The sequence below is a fragment of the Heterodontus francisci genome, chromosome 19, assembly GCF_036365525.1.
Source record: "Heterodontus francisci isolate sHetFra1 chromosome 19, sHetFra1.hap1, whole genome shotgun sequence".
Taxonomy (NCBI): Eukaryota; Metazoa; Chordata; class Chondrichthyes; order Heterodontiformes; family Heterodontidae; genus Heterodontus; species Heterodontus francisci.
In genome coordinates, this window is record NC_090389.1 from 21,967,539 (window position 1) to 21,988,356 (window position 20,818).

The 20,818-nt window shown below is 50.1% G+C and overlaps 1 protein-coding gene across 3 annotated transcripts in view; it reads right to left on the reverse strand.

The window, feature by feature from the left end:
* Positions 1 to 20,818, reverse strand: part of rad18 (RAD18 E3 ubiquitin protein ligase) — a 396,256-nt gene that overhangs the window by 334,804 nt on the left and 40,634 nt on the right. For all 3 annotated transcript variants that reach the window (XM_068051447.1, XM_068051446.1, XM_068051448.1), the window contains exons 3-4: positions 13,580 to 13,641; positions 11,297 to 11,367 (exon numbers count right to left, since the gene is read on the reverse strand). In XM_068051447.1, coding sequence (XP_067907548.1) covers positions 11,297 to 11,367; positions 13,580 to 13,641 — 133 coding nt within the window. The remainder of the gene's footprint in view (positions 1 to 11,296; positions 11,368 to 13,579; positions 13,642 to 20,818) is intronic.

The following is a 20,818-nucleotide window of genomic DNA, read 5'->3' on the forward strand; positions in this document are numbered from 1 at the left end:
AATTTAATGGTAGCTAATAACTATATTCTTTGCAAGTCACCTGGTGCCGACCCTTCAGATGCCACTTTTTATTGTATGAGTGCCATCAGCTGCAAAACGCAGATCTTGGGCAGCCATGAACACCACCAAAGATAAACCTGCCAGATTTCTGAGGACCAGCAGCCAGGAAGACTTGTGGTTTGCTGGTTCGCCTGGCTGCCAACCTTAGCAAATCTAGCAAGTTTATCTGTTTTTTTTCCACCAACTGAGCAAGACTCAGACTTTGGTGGCCAGCACCACCAGCACTATGTAAAAAGGGCTTGTCTATAACAGTTCATCATCCCAAAACCACTCAAATTATTGCCAAACTCTGCTGTGCTTCTCTTGCATTGTCCAGCTAAGTTAGTAAAGCTGGTTTATTACAGCCAGGTGGAACTCCAAATTAGGCCTTTGCGTTGGTTCACTGTCTTTAGGAAGACCGATGACTGTTGGTCCTCTCAGCCAAGTCAGTGCAGCAGGAAAACAAATCTTCAAAATAACATATTATAAAAGTCACAAATTAGAATGTGATCTAATACAAGAGTCATATGCCAGGGATTATAGCAGTAATTCCATCAAACCAACCACAAATATGCAAAGGATCTGATCCAATCTGCCTGGTACCAGTATTAAACTGTTTTTTTGCCATAACAACACAGCACCAAAGCACACATCATAAATATCATCTTTACTATGTTATGCGACAACTGAACACTGCCTGTTACATTTACGATATGTTAAAATTCAAGATCCTTGACCATGATGGCCAAGATATTTCAGCCAATAAATCTTCTCTGCACCAAACATTTACTGCAAGGTCAGATCAGACCAGTATATTGGCACAATCAGTCCATGCCAATGTTTATCCTTCACACAAAGTCGTCCAAATTCCATGTTTCCATTTATTCACCTTTTCCTTCAACCGCCGATCTACCAGTTCTTAAATGCTGACAAGGTCCTGCTTCAATAATTAAATCTGTGCAGAAAGGTGTTCTCTGCTCTCTGTACAAAATCCCTTACTTACTGAGATATCTATATTTCCTTGTCCACCATATGAACATATGAATTCGGAGGAGTAGGTCATTCGATCCCTTCGAGCCTGCTCCACCATTTAATAAGATCATGGGTGATCTGATTGTGGACTCAACTCCAATTTCCTGCCTACCCAACGATACCCTTTGACTCCTTTGTTAGTCAAGAATTTATCTATCTCTGCCTTAAAAACATTCAACGACCCTACCTCTACCGCTCTCTGGGGAAGAGAGTTTCAAAGACTCACGACCCTCAGAGAAAATAATTTCTCATCTCCGTCTTAAATGGGTGACCCCTTATTTTTAAACCATGCTCCCTAGTTCTAGTCTCTCCCACAATGAGAAACATCCTTTCAGCATCCACCATGTCACGTCCCCTCAGGATTTTATGTGCTTCAATAAAATCACCTCTCATTTTTCTAAACTCCAACAGATACAGACCCAACCTGGCCAACCTTTCTTCATAAGCTAACCCCCACCCTCCCACCCCCCCATCCCAGGTATCAGTCGAATGAACCTTCTCTGAACTGCCTCTAATACATTTATAGCCTTTATTAAATAAGGAGACCAAAACTGTACACAGTATTTCAGATGTGGTCTCACCAATACCCTATACAACTGTAGCAAAACATCCTACTTTTATTCATTCCCCTTGCAATAAACGACAACATTCTATTTGCCTTCTTAATCACTTGCTGTATCTGCATACCAACTTTTTGTGATTCATGTACTAGGACACCCAGATCCCTCTGTACCTCAGAGTTCTGCAATCTCTCTGCATTTAAAAAATATGCTGCCTTCCTGCTAAAGTGGATAAGTTCACATTTTCCCACATGATATTCCATTTGCCAAATTTTTGCCCACTCACTTAACCTATCTATATCCCTTTGCAGACTTATGTCCTCTTCACAACTTACTTTACGATCTGTGTGTCATCAGCAAATTTAGTAAACATACATTTGGTCCCTTCATCCAAGTCATTGATACAAATTGTAAATAGTTGAGGTCCCAGCATTGATCCCTGTGGCACTCCACTCGTGACATCCTGCCAACCTGAAAATGACCCATTTATGTCTACTCTCTGTTTCCTGTTAGCAAACCAATCCTCTATCCATGCTAATATGTTACCCCCAATGCCATGAGCTCTTATTTTTCTTAGTAACCTTTGATGTGGCACCTTGTCAAATGCCTTCTGGAAATTTAAGTATGCCACATCCACAGGTTCCCCTTTATCCACATTGTTCGTTACTTCCTCAAAGAATTTCAATAAATTAGTCAAACATGATTTGCCTTTCATAAAACCATGTTGATTCTGCCTGATTACATTGAGATTTTAATTTGTTCATCTTAGGTACGATAAAGTTAAGAACATAAGAACTAGGAGCAGGAAATTCAGCCCCTCGAGCCAGCTCTGCCACCCAACACGACCATGGTTGATCTCAGCTCGGCCTCAACTCCACTACCCTGCCCGCTCTCCATAACCCTCAACCCATTACTAAATAAAAATCTGTCTATCTCCTCCTTAAATCCACTCAATATCCCGGCATCCACCGCACTCTGGGGTAGTGAATTCCAGACACTCACAACCCTTTGAGAGAAGAAATTTTTCCTCATATCTGTTTTAAATCTGCTACCCCTTATCCTAAAACTATGACCTCTCGTTCCAGATTACCCCATGAGAGGAAACATCCTCTCTACGTCTACTTTGTCAATCCCCTTAATCATTTTATATACCTCAATTAGATCTCCTCTCATTCTTCTAAACTCTAGAGCGTAAAGGCCTAACCTGCTCAATCTCTCGCCATAAGACAAACCCCTCATCTCTGGAATCAACCTAGTGAACCTCCTCTGAACTGCCTCCAATGCAACTACATCCCTCCTCAAGTAAGGGGACCAAAACTGTATGCAATATTCCAGATGCGGTCTCACTAATGCCTAGTACAGTTGCAGCAACACTTCCCTACTTTTACAGTCTATTCCTTTAGCAATAAATTCCAAAATTCCATTTGCCTTCCTGCTGTATCTGCAAACTTGTTTTCTGCGATTCATGCACGAGGACACCCAGATCCCTCTGCACCGAAGCACTCTGAAGTTTCTCTCCATTTAGATAATAATTTGCCATTCTATTTGTCCAACCAAAATGGATAACCTCACACTTATCCACGTTAAACTCTATCTGCCAAATTTTGGCCCATTCACCTAACCTATCGATATCCATTTGTAAATTTCTTATTTCTTTATTGCAACTTACTATCCCACCTATTTTAGCGTCATCTGCAAATTTGGCTATAGTACCTTCTATCCCTGCATCCAAATCATTAATAGATTGTAAATAGTTGGGGTCCGAGGACCGAACCCTGTGGCACCCCACTAGTTACATCTTGCCAACCAGAAAAAGGCACATTTATCCTGACTCTCTGTTTTCTGTTGGCTAGCCAATCCTCTATCCAAGCTGATAAATTGCCCCTAAACCCACATGATCTCACCTTGTGAATTAACCTTTTGTGTGGCACCTGAGCAAATGCCTTCTGGAAGTCCAGATATACCAAATCTACAGGATCCCATTATCCACTTTGCTTGTTACATCTTCGAAGAACTCTAGCAAATTAGTCAAACACGATTTATCCTTCATAAAACCATGCTGACACTGATGGATTACGTTTTGATTTTCTAAATGTCCTGTTATTACTTCCTTAATAATGAATTCTAACAATTTCCCAACAACAGATGTTAAACTAACTGGTCTATAGTTTCCTACTTTCTGCCTCCCTCCCTTTTTGAATAAGAGCATTATATTAGCATTTTTCCAATCCACTGGAACCTTTCCCACATCCAGGGAATTTTGGAATATTCTAACCAATGGATCCACTATCTCTGCTGCCACTTTCTTTAAGACCCTAGGATGTAGACCATCAGGCCCTGGGATCTTGTTTGCCGTCAATGCCAATAGTTTGCTCAGTATGTTTTCCCAAGTGATGATGATTGTTCTAAGTTCCGCCCTTTCTATAACCTCAGCATTACCTGTTACTATTGGGATGGTACTAGAGTCCTCCACCGTGAAAACTGAGGCAAAATACTGACTTAGTCATAGAGTCATAGAGAGATACAGCACCTAAACAGGCCCTTTGGCCCAACGAGTCCGCGCCGACCATCAACCACCCATTTACACTAATCCTACATCAATCTCATTTTCCCTCTCACATCCACACCTTCACTCTATTCTCCTACCACCTACCTACACTAGGGCAAATTTTTACAATGGCCAATTTACCTATCAACCCGCAAGTCTTTGGCATATGGGAGGAAACGGGAGCACCCAGAGGAAACCCACACGGTCACAGGGAGAACTGGCAAACTCCACACAGGCAGTATCCAGAACCGAACCCGGGTCGCTGGAGCTGTGAGGCCCAGCGCATATTCTAAGAATTCCATTTCGTTTTCTCCATTTATTTCTTCTTTGTTCCAATCAGTAAAATTGATATTTGATCTATAAGAATAATTGTTATTCCTATTCACCCCAATGTATTCACTGATTTCCTCTTCCAGTTCCCTCCTACAGTTAGATGGTCAGTGGAAAGCAGGCAATAATCAGTTTTATAAATGGATCTCAATGAGGCATGAAATCCGTTAAGTCAAGCCAAAAAGGTTGGTAACTTAGAAATAGGTCACCTACCCATATTTAAGGGTCTTTACACATTGCTGTAAATGAAATTGAAACTTCACAGAAACTAAACCCTGACATTTCAATAAAAACTGAAAATGTTTTGGAGACATTTAGTTAAAGCATGCTTTACAAACATAGATTCTCTAAAATGCACAGCTTCACACAACAATTTACTAATCTTATGGAAACCAAGAAACTGTACAAACATAACAGTATAGTATATAGATAATAATATTCAAAGAGCCAGGAAAATAAGTATCCAGTGACACCATTTGTTAAAACTGCAAAATTTGTAGTTCTAAGGTCAGTTGTTTCAGCAAAGTATTATCTTTGTTCTCAGTCTCTAGGTACAATATACATAGCTGTGATATTATTGCTGACCATGGGAAACAGACAAATCACCAATTGACTCAAGATGGCATGTTAATTGTATACTTTACCAACTAGCTTTATTAAGAACAGCCTCCTGTATTTTCCTCCACTGCAACAGTAACTACACTTCAAAAAGTACTTGATTCACTGTAAAGCATTTGAGACATCTGGTGATTTCATCAGGCGATATGTAAATGCAAGTCTGTCTTTCATCCTAGTATTTTTGAGGTTTGTGAGATTATCCAATTACCATTGTAAAAAGTAACCTTGCACTTGTTTCTGACCTGCAAATGTTTGATGGCAGTGTGGAGAGATGTATACCCTGCATATGCATATATACACATAGATACATAAACACGGACACAGATAAGAAGTTCTTGCTTTCTAAAGATTAGTGCCAGGCAGTTCAGAATTTTAAAGCAAGCATGTAACACCTCTACTCAAGAAAGGAGGGAGACAGAAAGCAGGAAACTATAGGCCAGTTAGCCTAATACATGTAATTGAGAAAATGCTGGAATCCATTATTAAGGAAATAGTAGCAGGACATTTAGAAAATCATAATACAACCAAGAAGAGTCAACAGGGTTTTGTGAAAGGAAAATTGTGTTTGACAAATTTATTAGAGTTCTTTGAGGATGTAACAAGCAGGCTGGATAAAGGGGAACCAGTAGATGTAGTGTATTTGGATTTCCAAAAGGCATCTGATAAGGTGCAACACAAAAGGTTGCTGCACAAGAGCACATAGTGTTGGGGTAATAACGTGGATGGAGGATTGGCTAACTAACAGGAAACAGTGTCAGGATAAATGGGATATTTTCAGGTTGGCAAACTGTAATCAATGGGGTGCCATAGGGATCAGTGCTGGAGCCTCAACTATTTACAATCTACATTTTGGACTTTGATGAAGGGACCAAGTGTAGTGTAGCCACATTTGCGGATGATACAAAGAGAGGTAGGAAAGCAAGTTGTGAGGAGGACACAAAGAGTCTGCAAAGGGATATAGATAGGTTCAGTGAGTGGACAAAAAATTGGCAGATGGAGTATCATGTGGGAAAAAGTGAGGTTGTCCACTTAGGCAGGAAAAATAGAAAAGCGGATTATTTAAATAAAGACACACTACAGAATCCTGTAGTACAGAGGGATCTGGATGCCCTCACACATGAATCACAAGTCAGCATGCAGATGCAGCAAGTAATTAGGAAGGCAAATGGAATGTTGGCCTTTATTGCAAGAGGGATGCAGTATAAAAGTAGGGAAGTCTTGCTTCAACTATACAGGGCTTTGATGAAACCATACCTAGAGTACTACATATACTTTTGGTCTCCTTATTTAAGGAGGGATATACTTGCATTGCAGGCAGTTCGGAAAAGGTTCACTAGGCAGATTCCTGGGATGAAGGTTGAGTAGACTCGGCCGACACTCATTGGAGTTAAGATGAATGAGAGGTGATCTTATTGAAACAGCTAAGATTCTGAGGGTAGATGTTGAGAGGATGTTCCCCCTCATGAGGGAATCTAGAACTAGGGGACACAATTTCAAAATAAGGGGTCCCCCATTCAAGATAGAGATGAAGAAGAATTTCTTCTTTCAGAAGGTGGTTAATCTTTGGAATTCTCTTTCCCAGAGAACAATGGAGGCTGGGTCATTGAATATATTCAAGGCTGAGCTAAACAGATTTTTGATCTACAAGGGAGTAAACGGTTATCGAGGGCAAATGGGAAAGTGGAGTTAAGACCACAAGCAGATCAGCCATGATCTTACTGAATGGTAGAGCAGGCTCGAGGGGCCAAAGGGCTACTCCTGCTCCTACTTCTTAGTTTAGAGATACAGCACTGAAACAGGCCCCTCGGCCCACCGAGTCTGTGCCGACCATCAACCACCCATTTATACTAATCCCACATTCCTACCACATCCCCACCTGTCCCTATATTTCCCTACCACCTACCTATACTAGGGGCAATTTATAATGGCCAATTAACCTATCAACCTGCAAGTCTTTGGCATGTGGGAGGAAACCGCAGCACCCGGAGGAAACCCACGCAGACACAGGGAGAACTTGCAAACTCCACACAGGCAGTACCCAGAATTGAACCCGGGTCGCTGGAGCTGTGAGGCTGCGGTGATAACCACTGCGCCGCCCATGTTATGATGGCGATGTCGCTGGCTCCAACCAGGAAGGATCCTGACGTGTAGAAATTGAGGGCCACTGGCAGTGCCGTTCTCGCCCTGCTCTGCTACTGAAGACTAGTTCTAGAATGTGGCAGTTCTGAGACCACCTCAGACACTGCTCCTGGCTGAGGTAGAGGTAGAAGTGCTCTCTGAAGACCTAGGTGGGTAAGACCTTCTGTTAAGAATCCTCCTTTTCCTTCATCTGTGCACAGCATCTCATCTCTGCTGCCTCTGCTCCATCTTGCTGCTGTGCTGCAGCCCAAGAGGGACTGCAAGTATAACCCCCATGACTGAGAGCAAGCTTTCTGCTCAGGGGCCTTCAAGATCTACTCAACTCTGTGCAAAAATCCAGCACCACTTCCTTCTGATTCAAAGAACCTGTGTGAGCTCCTCCGCCAGCACAGCACACAGTAGTTCCACTAAATCTGCAGCAGCAAAAGAAAGTCAAAATCACCTCCCGCCATTTTGATGGTGGGAGTGGTGTGTCACTCATGCAAGCTGAATGCATGTTCAGATGTGAGTGTTTAAGAGACGACGTTACTAGGACCTAGTCCAAGATGGCAGAACAGGCGCCAAATCAGCACTGGCACCACAAGCTGCCCACTCTGCATGCTTCGGGCACACGCACGGGACACCTACACTATCGCCTTTCCTAAGATGTCGACCTGCAGAGGCCGGGCCAGAAGTTGATGGGAAAGACCCCGAGCTGTATTTTTGGATCTCCAGGCTCCAGTCATGTCAAAACCAGCGGCGAGATGGAGCCAAATTTTGTGGCCAACATTTTCTAAGTGAACAGGAGCAAACTTATTCTGTAGGAAGTTGCCGCTGCTGTTCATTTTTCCAATCAAGCCAGGACTTCCCATTTGTTCTCTGTTCCCATTTCAAGACTGCCTGGAGGGTGACATTCTATAGCAAGGAGTGGGATTTGTATAAAAGAGGACCATGTCAAAATGTAACATTCCATTAGCAAACAAATCAGTTCTTATTGGTTGACATCTGTAGTTGCGACAAAAAGCCTTTTCATCCAGCTGTGACTCTGTGATGTTACTCAAATGCCCAAATGTTCCATTCCTTTAAAGAACTATGACTCTCGGAAGAACACCAGTTCAGAAAATGCCCTTACCCTTATGGAACTGCAGCACTTTTTGAAGATCTTACTGGCAACTTTGCACAAAAAAAAACAAATTTTTCTTTTATTTTTGCATTCTAGAGAACATCAACACCAAGACATTTTTATAGTCTTCAGGATGTTACATTTCTTTTAACAACTTGCGTGCGTTTAGGGCCTTTAACATTGGAAAATGTCCCAAGGTGCTTCATAGGAACATTAGACAAAATTTAGCACTGCTGCCACCTATAGACAGATACACTGCGGCAGTTTATGGAAAATAAGATAAAAGCAAAATACTGCGGATGCTGGAAATCTGAAATAAAAACAAGAAATGCTGGAACCACTCAGCAGGTCTGGCAGCATCTGTGGAAAGAGAAGCAGAGTTAACGTTTCGGGTCAGTAATGTTCCGAAGAAGGGTCACTGACCCGAAACGTTAACTCTGCTTCTCTTTCCACAGATGCTGCCAGACCTGCTGAGTGGTTCCAGCATTTCTTGTTTTTATTATGGAAAATAAGAAATGGACTGGCCTGATATGATTTGAATTTTTCCCACATCTCTCCCCAGCCATCCTGCGATGCATATTGCGATGGTTAAATGATATAGTGTGGATCCATACTCTCCAAGAACTGTGTCAATCCTGTGCAAAGCTCATTTCATTTGGGATCCTTACAGCCAATAGACAGAGGAGACTTTCATCCAGGCAACCTGGGCCCTAGAAATGAAAGGACTATGTCCTAATCTACTGTATTCACCTAATCGTCTAATTTCAATAGAGTCACCCATGAGTTCCATGAAACCACAAGGAAGCAAACAGGCCATTCTTTACATCTACTCTATCATTTAGGTTCAAGTATACGTCAACCACCATTGTCACAGTCTGATTGTATATGTTGGCATCTCAGTTCCTAACCATTCTATTTTCTTAGATAAGTTTCTACACTATTAGCCACTTATGATTCACAGCTAATTTGTGAAAAAATCCCACCTGTAGAGTTTGTCAATGGACCCACGGGTAAATGTAGCGCCTCGGGTTGCACTATAACATACAGGCCAGAAGGTCAGACCCACGCTGAGTTAGTTGATCTTAGCCAAGGTGTCACTATAAATAATACAACTAGCTTCAGCATGTTAGGCTTGGGAGGGGAATGCTAAAACCAGTCTTGGCTCAATTCCTTATTGCTATGCAGTGATTCCTGCTGAACTGTGCACATGTATAGCCAGCAGTTAAGGATAGGTTCAATCTTGGATGTGATGCCCTCTGTAGTCAAACAGCCTACGGACAAAGACTAAGTAGATTCGTGAAAAATAGGTACTGGCAGACGTGAAATCCATGCAGCCATACACTAGCAAGTATCAGCACCTTTCCTATGGCAAGCATACTGTAAGGATAATTTTCATGAGAATGTGGAAATACAACATAAGTGCTTAAACACCCCCTATCACCAGCTAAACACAAGCTCATTGTGAATTTGCCATCAACTAAGTCAGAGGATCATGGAAGGTTCAAACTCCACATCTCAATTTTTCAAGTGAGCAGATAAAAGTCAAATCTGTAGCATTAGTACAATTGACAAATCTGTCGATGCTCCTGCATACTCCCACATCAGGACCACTGTTTTTCAAGTTCACAGTTCTTAAATAACAAAGTGACAAACACTACTCAATGTTTGCAATTGCATTCCAAGCTCCATATTCTCCCGTCTCTGAGATGGTGGCAAGGGGAGACAGGGTGGATTTACAGTTTTATGGATAAACTGACAGCAATGGAGCTGAACTGGCTAAGGCTTGGCACTGAGCTGTTACCCTATCAATAGCAATCAGAAAGGGTTTCAACAAAAACCTGACTCAGTGGTATCACTCTCACCTGAGGCAGTAGGTTATTGGTTTAAGTGCCACTCCAGAGATTTCTGCAATTAATCTAGGCTAATACTTAAGTGCAGTAACTGTCAAAGCTGCCGTGTTTCGGATCAGATGTTAAACCAAGGCCCCGCCTGTCCACGCAGGTGGATTGAATAGATCGAAGAGGAGCAGTGGGTGTCCTCCCTACTATCCTGTGCATTATTTATCCCTCAACTCTCATCACTAAAACAAATTATCTGGTTATTATCTCATCGTTGTTTGTGAGAGCTTGCTGTGTGCAACTTGGCGACTGTGTTTCCTACATTACAACAGATACTGCTTTTCAAAAGTACTTCATTGGTTGTGAAGTATGTGGGACATCCAGAGGTTGTGAAAGGCGCTATATGAATGCAAGTTTGTTCTTTCTTTTAAAAATATGTAATAAGGTCTCCCTAATGGTTCAGCTGCTAATGACAGCGTGCAACAGACCCAAACAGACCCGAAGATGGAGTTCAATTCTCAGTCCATGCTAAGTTAGCTAAACTTAGCTGAGTGCTTGTGGGGCTAGTTACAAGTTGTTTTCAGTGACCCTGAGTTACAGATAGACAATTTAACTTCCTATCACTGACCACTATCCAATGATTCCTGCTGAAAAAGGGAGGCAGATACCAGGATGAGGCTGAGCTGCAACATCTCTCCAGCTGAAGTGTGCTAACCAATGCTTAAGTTCATGGAGAAAGAATGGTCAGTTAGGTCAGGTGCTGGAGGACACCATTTCTGTGGAACTATACTTCAGCAACTGCCAATGCCTTCAGGAAAGGGAGGTCAGAAAATTGGCACAGAATAAAAAGAGGCGACAAACTGAAATCCACACAAAAGAAGTCAGCATTGTAAGAGTTAAGATGAAGTATATAGACTTGTACACACTCAGACACACATACTGTGCCATTACTTACGTGTAAATTCCATTCATTGCAGGAAAACAAAAACACTTCTAAAATTATTCAAACACTTTGGAAAACAACAGATCATTCCAATGAAATCAAAACAGACGACATTCCACTACACTTATTCAACAAAAATTTCTGTACCTTGCAGAGCGAAAGCATTTCACCAGTTCATCCAATATTCTGTTGTTTCGTAACTCTGGTTCTGTCACAGGCTGTGGGGTAGAGTTTGGGGGGGTGGGGGTGGAAAAAAACATTACAAATTAAGCTCTGGGAGTTGGTGGTATATCTTACAGTGTGGAAACAATTATTGAAAACAAGCTATACTAGGAAGACTCTTGTTTCAAACCCAAATTGGCATTGGGACCACAAGACTCCCATCCATTGGGCCACCTGCGCCAGTCAGGTTTTGGGTCAGTTGCACATGGCATTTTTATTCCGGCAAACCAGATTGTAAAGATCTGGGTTCCTGTAGTTGCATTAAAAGAATGTCCTACATAAACAGGTCACTCATTAGCCCCATACACACATTTACACAGTGCCAACTGTGGCTCAGTTAGTAGTCCTCTAGCCCGAGTCAAAATGTTGTCGTTTCAAGACCTACTCCAGAACTTGAGCAGAAACATCTAGGCTGACACTTGGAGGTGCTGTCTTTCAGATGAGACATTAAACCGAAGCCCCCTTTACCCTCTCAAGTAGACATAAAAGATGCCATGGCACTATTTTGAAGAGCAGGAGAGTTATACCCTGTCATTATCATGTTTTGGTTTGTGGGATCGTGCAGAGTGGAAATTGCCTGCCGCATTTCCTACATTGTAACAGTTTAAAAGTACTTCATTGGCTGTAAAGTACTTTGGACCGTCCTGAGGTCATGAAAGACACTATACAAATGCAAATCTGTTTCATTTTTTTTAATTTATCTGAGCAAATGGTGAAAGTTTAGCATGCCATTCATTGTGCACAAATACATTATAGGGGGAGGAGATGGGTTCTGAGCATATCAAAAATGAGCAATGGTACTATGCATTGGACCACTAAGATATAATACTATGGACAATGAGATGCGGATTCCTCATTGTTGAGTTCTTTGATCAGTGTTGTTGCTGTGTAGTGATGTGGTGAGCAAGGGTCAGATATCTCCCTGGAAGGGGCAAGAAAGGAGGGCAAAAAACTGGAAGGAGTGTCTCCATTGTCCTGAGAATAGGACTGGTTCCCAGACACATGAAATGCTTGGCTTGATGGGAGGATCTGGCTATATTCAGCTGCTGTTTCGCATTGTAGGAAAGAAAGAATTGAATTTACACAGCACCGCATCATGTCTCAAACCACAAACAAATGTGAAAGCACAGCAAGATCTCATGAATAGCAGCAAGATAAATAACCAGTTAATCTGTTTTGGCATTGGTTGAGAGAACCAGCAAATCCTGTTGAGATCTTTAACATTCAGCTGAAGAGGTAGATGGGGTCTTGGTTTAAAAACTCTACCAAAGGCACTCCCTTTGTGTGGGGTTTCCCTACAAATATTGGCACACACCAGAAAACCTTCAGCCCTACCTTCAGAAAGTGTTAGCTACCCAAGAGAAGACAGTGTTATCATGGCAGAAAACAGCAATAAAACAATATGAAAATTAGTCAGTATATACACAATATTTAGAACACAAAATTCCCAAGACACTATGTTGATCAAGTGTAACAGAACATGCGACATAAATCCAACCCCTCTCAGAGACCTGGGCTTTGACCCTCTCTCAAATTTGTTTCTTCTCTCGTCCTCTACAATGTCTCTCACTTCTCTCCCTCTTCATTTCTTGCTTCCATGATTATGCCTCACACTGATATGCCCCTTTGTCAACCTATTATTTCTCACTGGCCCGCTTATTCTTACTGTATGTCTTTCTCTGTACCTTCCATGCACATTCAGTTTCACTTCTGTCTCCTCCTCGGCCTCGCCCATGGTTGAGCTCCTCTTCAAAAGATGACCATAAACAGCATTGATTTGAAAAGGTGTCTTTTACAGTCAGCAGCAATTCTCTCCGGACCCAGCATTTTTACGCTTCTCTGGTAGCTTATTTTGGCTGTACTCGTCCTCCACAAGGAGAAGCTTCTTTCACTTTGAAAAACAGGATTTGACCTGAATTCTCAACACCTGAATCCCATCACGAGTGCATTAGACCAATAAAGGATTTATAGTAAACCCTGTCCTTGGCAGTCATGTTTATCCCAATTATGTTGCAACCATAGTTTCTGTAATGCCTGTCCAGAATCCCAGGATTTTCAAGTTCTGGGTCTGGATGGCCATGGTCTCTAATATGGAAAAATATTAAGTTCAACTCTTAATTAAAGGTCCCCGTACATCATTTTATTTTCTCATATTGTATTCCAGATTGGTCATTACCTTTTTCTCAGGCCACTGAAAGTTTTACTTACCACACAACAGATCGGACACTGGGTCTTGAACGCTAAGAATTTCCGCACACAAAGGGAACAATCTGGAAAATGAAAAAAACAAAATTACTGAACCTCATGTACCTTTTCATCCCCTCAGATTGGACAGTAGAAATGAAGGGTAATATAGGAGTATTTTGGTACTCTGCAAGTGCTTGTGCAGACGAGTAAGCAATCCATGGAATGTTATGGTCAGGATAACTGAGCTGTGAAGGCACATACTTCTATAAACAGTTTGCTGAAGTAACAGTAACCTGTTACACTTTGGAAATTCACAATGCACCACTGGAAATTAGGTTTCAGGGTCAGAGGCCTGCAGACGTGTAATAAATCTGACCATGGGGTTACTTTCCTAAATAACTAACTGAACTAGCTTTATGAGCGTGCAGTAAATTAACTCTTTACACACCTAGATCAAACAAACTTGGATAGCATTGAAGGTGTACTAAAAAGAGAGAATTGTGTCCCGCGTGCTGGGACGCGGAGAGCACGAGCAGGTGGGGACACGGAGAGAAAGAGAGAGAGCAGGACACAGAGGGAGAGAGAAAGAGAGAGCAGGGACACAGAGGGAGAGAGAAAGAGAGAGCAGGGACACAGAGAGAGAGAGAGAGCAGGGACACAGAGACTGAGAGAGAGAGAGCGGAGACACAGAGGGAGAGAGAGCAGGGAGAGAGAGAGAGCAGGGACAGAGAGCGAGAGCAGGGACAGAGAGAGAGAGAGAGCAGGGACACAAGAGAGAGAGAGAGCAGGACACGAGAGAGAGAGAGAGAGAGAGAGAGCGGGGACACGGAGAGAGAGAGAGAGAGAGAGAGAGAGAGAGAGAGAGCGGGGACACGGAGAATGAGAGAGAGAGAGCGGGGACACAGAGGGAGAGAGAGCAGGGACACAGAGGGAGAGAGAGCAGGGACAGAGAGAGAGAGAGAGAGCAGGGACAGAGAGAGAAAGAGAGAGAGAGAGAGAGAGAGCAGGGACACAAGAGAGAGAGAGAGCAGGGACACAGAGAGAGAGCGGGGACACGGAGAGAGAGAGAGAGAGAGAGAGAGAGAGCGGGGACACGGAGAAAGAGAGAGAGAGAGAGCGGGGACAAGGAGAGAGAGAGAGAGAGAGAGAGAGAGTGGAGACACGGAGAGAGAGAGAGAGAGCGAGCGAGCGGGGACCGCAGGGAGAGTTGGCGGGGGCACACAGAGAGAGAGAGAGAGAGCGGGGACACGGAGAGAGAGAGAGAGAGCGGGGACACGGAGAGAGAGAGAGAGAGAGAGCGGGGACACGGAGAGAGAGAGAGAGAGAGGGGACACGGAGAGAGAGAGAGAGCGAGCGGGGACACGGAGAGAGAGAGAGAGAGAGGGGACACGGAGAGAGAGAGAGAGAGAGGGGACACGGATGAGAGAGAGAGAGAGAGAGCGGGGACACGGAGAGAGAGAGAGAGAGAGAGCGGGGACACGGGAGAGAGAGAGAGAGAGAGAGCGGGGACACGGAGAGAGAGAGAGAGAGAGAGCGGGGACACGGAGAGAGAGAGAGAGAGAGCAGGGACACAGAGGGAGAGAGAAAGATAGAGCAGGGACACAGAGGGAGAGAGAAAGAGAGAGCAGGGACACAGAGGGAGAGAGAAAGAGAGAGCAGGGACACAGAGAGAGAGAGAGAGCAGGGACACAGAGACTGAGAGAGAGAGAGCGGGACACAGAGGGAGAGAGAGCAGGGAGAGAGAGAGAGCAGGGTAAGAGAGCGAGAGCAGGGACAGAGAGAGAGAGAGAGCAGGGACACAAGAGAGAGAGAGAGCAGGGACACGGAGAGAGAGAGAGAGAGAGAGAGAGCGGGGGACACGGAGAGAGAGAGAGAGAGAGAGCGGGGACACGGAGAGAGAGGAGAGAGAGAGAGAGAGAGAGCGGGGACACGGAGAGAGAGAGAGAGAGAGAGAGAGAGAGAGAGAGCGGGGACACGGAGAATGAGAGAGAGAGAGCGGGGACACAGAGGGAGAGAGAGCAGGGACAGAGAGAGAGAGAGAGAGAGAGAGCAGGGACAGAGAGAGAGAGAATGAGAGAGCAGGGACACAAGAGAGAGAGAGAGCAGGGACACGGAGAGAGAGAGAGAGAGAGAGAGAGAGAGAGAGAGAGAGAGAGAGCGGGGACACGGAGAAAGAGAGAGAGAGAGAGCGGGGACAAGGAGAGAGAGAGAGAGAGAGAGAGAGAGAGAGAGAGAGAGAGAGAGCGGGGACACGGAGAGAGAGAGAGAGAGAGAGCGGGGACACGGAGAGAGAGAGAGAGAGAGAGGGGACACGGAGAGAGAGAGAGAGCGAGCGGGGACACGGAGAGAGAGAGAGAGAGCGGGGACACGGAGAGAGAGAGAGAGAGAGCGGGGGACACGGAGAGAGAGAGAGAGCGGGGACACGGAAAGAGAGAGAGAGCGGGGACACGGAGAGAGAGAGAGAGCGGGGACACGGAGAGAGAGAGAGAGAGAGAGAGAGAGAGAGAGAGAGAGAGAGAGAGCGGAGACACGGAGAGAGAGAGAGAGAGAGAGAGCGGGGACCGCAGGGAGAGTTGGCGGCGGCACGCAGAGAGAGAGAGAGAGAGAGAGCGGGGACACGGAGAGAGAGAGAGAGAGAGAGAGAGAGAGAGTGGGGACACGGAGAGAGAGAGAGAGCGGGGACACGGAGAGAGAGAGAGAGAGAGAGAGAGAGAGAGAGAGAGAGAGCGGGGACACGGAGAGAGAGAGAGAGAGAGAGAGAGAGAGAGAGAGAGAGAGAGAGAGAGAGAAGAGAGAGAGAGGGAGAGAGAGCGGGGGACACGGGGAGAGAGAGGGAGAGAGAGCGGGGACACGGGGAGAGAGAGGGAGAGAGAGCGGGGACACGGGGAGAGAGAGGGAGAGAGAGCGGGGACACGGGGAGAGAGAGCGGGGACACGGGGGAGAGAGAGGTGAGAGAGAGCGGGGACACGGGGAGAGAGAGGGAGAGAGAGCGGGGACACGGGGAGAGAGAGGGAGAGAGAGCGGGGACACGGGGAGAGAGAGGGAGAGAGAGCGGGGACACGGGGAGAGAGAGGGAGAGAGAGCGGGGACACGGGGAGGGAGAGGGAGAGAGAGCGGGGACACGGGGAGGGAGAGGGAGAGAGAGCGGGGACACGGGGAGGGAGAGGGAGAGAGAGCGGGGACCACGGGGAGGGAGAGGGAGAGAGAGCGGGGACACGGGGAGGGAGAGGGAGAGAGAGCGGGGACACGGGGAGGGAGAGGGAGAGAGAGCGGGGACACGGGGAGGGAGAGGAGAGAGAGCGGGACACGGGGAGGGAGAGGGAGAGAGAGCGGGGACACGGGGAGGGGAGAGGGAGAGAGAGCGGGGACACGGGGAGGGAGGAGGGAGAGGAGAGCGGGGACACGGGAGGGAGAGGGAGAGAGAGCGGGGACACGGGGAGGGAGAGGGAGAGAGAGCGGGGACACGGGGAGGGAGAGGGAGAGAGAGCGGGGACACGGGGAGGGAGAGGGAGAGAGAGCGGGGACACGGGGAGGGAGAGGGAGAGAGAGCGGGGACACGGGGAGGGAGAGGGAGAGAGAGCGGGGACACGGGGAGGGAGAGGGAGAGAGAGCGGGGACACGGGGAGGGAGAGGGAGAGAGAGCGGGGACACGGGGAGGGAGAGGGAGAGAGAGCGGGGACACGGGGAGGGAGAGGGAGAGAGAGCGGGACACGGGGAGGGAGAGGGAGAGAGAGCGGGGACACGGTGAGGGAGAGGGAGAGAGAGCGGGGACACGGGGAGGGAGAGGGAGAGAGAGCGGGACACGGGGAGGGAGAGGGAGAGAGAGCGGGGACACGGGGAGGGGAGGGAGAGGGAGAGAGAGCGGGGACCGGGGAGGGGGAGGGAGAGGGGAGAGAGAGCGGGGACACGGGGAGGGGGAGGGAGAGGGAGAGAGAGCGGGGACACGGGAGGGAGAGGGAGACAGAGCGGGGACACGGGGAGGGAGAGGGAGAGAGAGCGGGGACACGGGGAGGGAGAGGGAGAGAGAGCGGGGACGCGGGGAGGGAGAGGGAGAGAGAGCGGGGACGCGGGGAGGAGAGGGAGAGAGAGCGGGGACGCGGGGAGGGAGAGGGAGAGAGAGCGGGGACGCGGGGAGGGAGAGGGAGAGAGAGCGGGGACGCGGGGAGGGAGAGGGAGAGAGAGCGGGGACGCGGGGAGGGAGAGGGAGAGAAGCGAGCGGGGACGCGGGGAGGGAGAGGGAGGAGAGCGGGGACGCGGGGAGGGAGAGGAGAGAGAGCGGGGACGCGGGGAGGGAGAGGGAGAGAGAGCGGGGACGCGGGGAGGGAGAGGGAGGGAGAGCGGGGACGCGGGGAGGAGAGGGAGGGAGAGCGGGGACGCGGGGAGGAGAGGGAGGGAGAGCGGGGACGCGGGGAGGGAGAGGAGGGAGAGCGGGGACGCGGGGAGGGAGAGGGAGGGAGAGCGGGGACGCGGGGAGGGAGAGGGAGGGAGAGCGGGGACGCGGGGAGGGAGAGGGAGGGAGAGCGGGGACGCGGGGAGGGGAGGGGAGGGAGAGCGGGGACGCGGGGATGGGAGAGGGAGGGAGAGCGGGGACGCGGGGAGGGAGAGGGAGGGAGAGCGGGGACGCGGGGAGGGAGAGGGAGGGAGAGCGGGGACGCGGGGAGGGAGAGGGAGGGAGAGCGGGGACGCGTGGAGGGAGAGGGAGGGAGAGCGGGGACGCGTGGAGGGAGAGGGAGGAGAGCGGGGACGCGGGGAGGGAGAGGGAGGGAGAGCGGGGACGCGGGGAGGGAGAGGGAGGGAGAGCGGGGACGCGGGGAGGAGAGGGGGACGCGGGGAGGGAGACGGGACGCGGGAGGGAGAGCGGGGACGCGGGACGCGGGGAGGGAGAGCGGGGACGCGGGACGCGGGGAGGGAGAGCGGGGACGCGGGACGCGGGGAGGGAGAGCGGGGACGCGGGACGCGGGGAGGGAGAGCGGGGACGCGGGGACGCGGGGAGGGAGAGCGGGGACGCGGGGACGCGGGGAGGGAGAGCGGGGACGCGGGGACGCGGGGAGGGAGAGCGGGGACGCGGGGACGCGGGAGGGAGAGCGGGGACGCGGGGACGCGGGAGGGAGAGCGGGGACGCGGGGACGCGGGAGGGAGAGCGGGACGCGGGGAGGGAGAGCGGGGACGCGGGGACGCGGGGAGGGAGAGCGGGACGCGGGACGCGGGGAGGGAGAGCGGGGACGCGGGGACGCGGGGAGGGAGAGCGGGGACGCGGGGACGCGGGGAGGGAGAGCGGGGACGCGGGGACGCGGGGAGGGAGAGCGGGACGCGGGGACGCGGGGAGGGAGAGCGGGGACGCGGGGACGCGGGGAGGGAGAGCGGGGACGCGGGGACGCGGGGAGGGAGAGCGGGGACGCGGGGACGCGGGAGGGAGAGCGGGGACGCGGGGACGCGGGAGGGAGAGCGGGGACGCGGGGACGCGGGGAGGGAGAGCGGGGACGCGGGGACGCGGGGAGGGAGAGCGGGGACGCGGGGACGCGGGGAGGGAGAGCGGGGACGCGGGGAGGGAGAGCGGGGGACGCGGGGACGCGGGGAGGGAGAGCGGGGGACGCGGGGACGCGGGGAGGGAGAGCGGGGACGCGGGGACGCGGGGAGGGGGAGAGCGGGGACGCGGGGACGCGAGAGCGGGGGGACGCGGGGACGCGGGGAGGGAGAGCGGGGACGCGGGGACGCGGGGAGGGAGAGCGGGGACGCGGGGACGCGGGGAGGGAGAGCGGGGACGCGGGGACGCGGGGAGGGAGAGCGGGGACGCGGGGACGCGGGGAGGGAGAGCGGGGACGCGGGGACGCGGGGAGGGAGAGCGGGACGCGGGGACGCGGGGAGGGAGAGCGGGGACGCGGGGACGCGGGGAGGGAGAGCGGGGGGGGGACACGGGGAGGGAGAGCGGGCGGGGACACGGGGAGGGAGAGCGGGCGGGGACACGGGGAGGGAGAGCGGGCGGGGACACGGGAGGGAGAGCGGGCGGGGACACGGAGAGGGAGAGCGGGCGGGGACACGGAGAGGAGGAGCGAGCGGGGGACACGGAGAGGGAGAGCGAGCGGGGACACGGAGAGGGGGAGCGAGCGGGGACACGGAGAGGGAGAGCGAGCGGGGACACGGAGAGGGAGAGCGAGCGGGGACACGGAGAGGGAGAGAGAGCGGGGACACGGAGAGGGAGAGAGAGCGGGGACACGGAGAGGGAGAGAGAGCGGGGACACGGAGAGGGAGAGAGAGCGGGACACGGAGAGGGAGAGAGAGCGGGGACACGGAGAGGGAGAGAGAGCGGGACACGGAGAGGGAGAGAGAGCGGGGACACGGAGAGGGAGAGAGAGCGGGGACACGGAGAGGGAGAGAGAGCGGGACACGGAGAGGGAGAGAGAGCGGGGACACGGAGAGGGAGAGAGAGCGGGGACACGGAGAGGGAGAGAGAGCGGGGACACGGAGAGGGAGAGAGAGCGGGGACACGGAGAGGGAGACCGAGAGAGCGGGGACACGGAGAGGGAGAGAGAGCGGGGACACGGAGAGGGAGAGAGAGCGGGGACACGGAGAGGAGAGAGAGCGGGACACGAGGAGAGAGAGCGGGGACACGGAGAGGGAGAGAGAGCGGGGACACGGAGAGGGAGAGAGAGCGGGGACACGGAGAGGGAGAGAGAGCGGGGACACGGAGAGGGAGAGAGAGCGGGGACACGGAGAGGGAGAGAGAGCGGGGACACGGAGAGGGAGAGAGACGAGAGCGGGGACACGGAGAGGGAGAGAGAGCGGGGACGGAGAGGGATGACGAGAGCGGGGACACGGATGACGAGAGAGAGCTGGCGGACACGGAGAGGGATAGAGAGCGGGACGACGAGAGGAGAGACGAGCGGGGACACGGAGAGCGGGGAAGAGAGAGCGGGGACACGGACGAGGGAGAGAGAGCGGGGACACGGAGAGGGAGATGAGAGCTGGGGACACGGAGAGGGAGAGAGAGCGGGGACACGGAGAGGGACACAGTTCAGATTTCTCCGGATGTTCAATGTCCGGAAATGATTTTTAGTTTCTACAAGTATAGACTCCCAAGTTAACACAAAATATGGAAATTCCGTAATACTTTTATCAGCAGTTTTTCGTTATGTTGGGGTTTGTTGTACTTGTTTCAATTATCTTGTGTTAATAAAACACATTTTGTACTAATACATCATAATTCTAATCCCCACGTCATTGTAAGTGCCTGCTGCTACTGATCCACTGCTTTAGATGTTA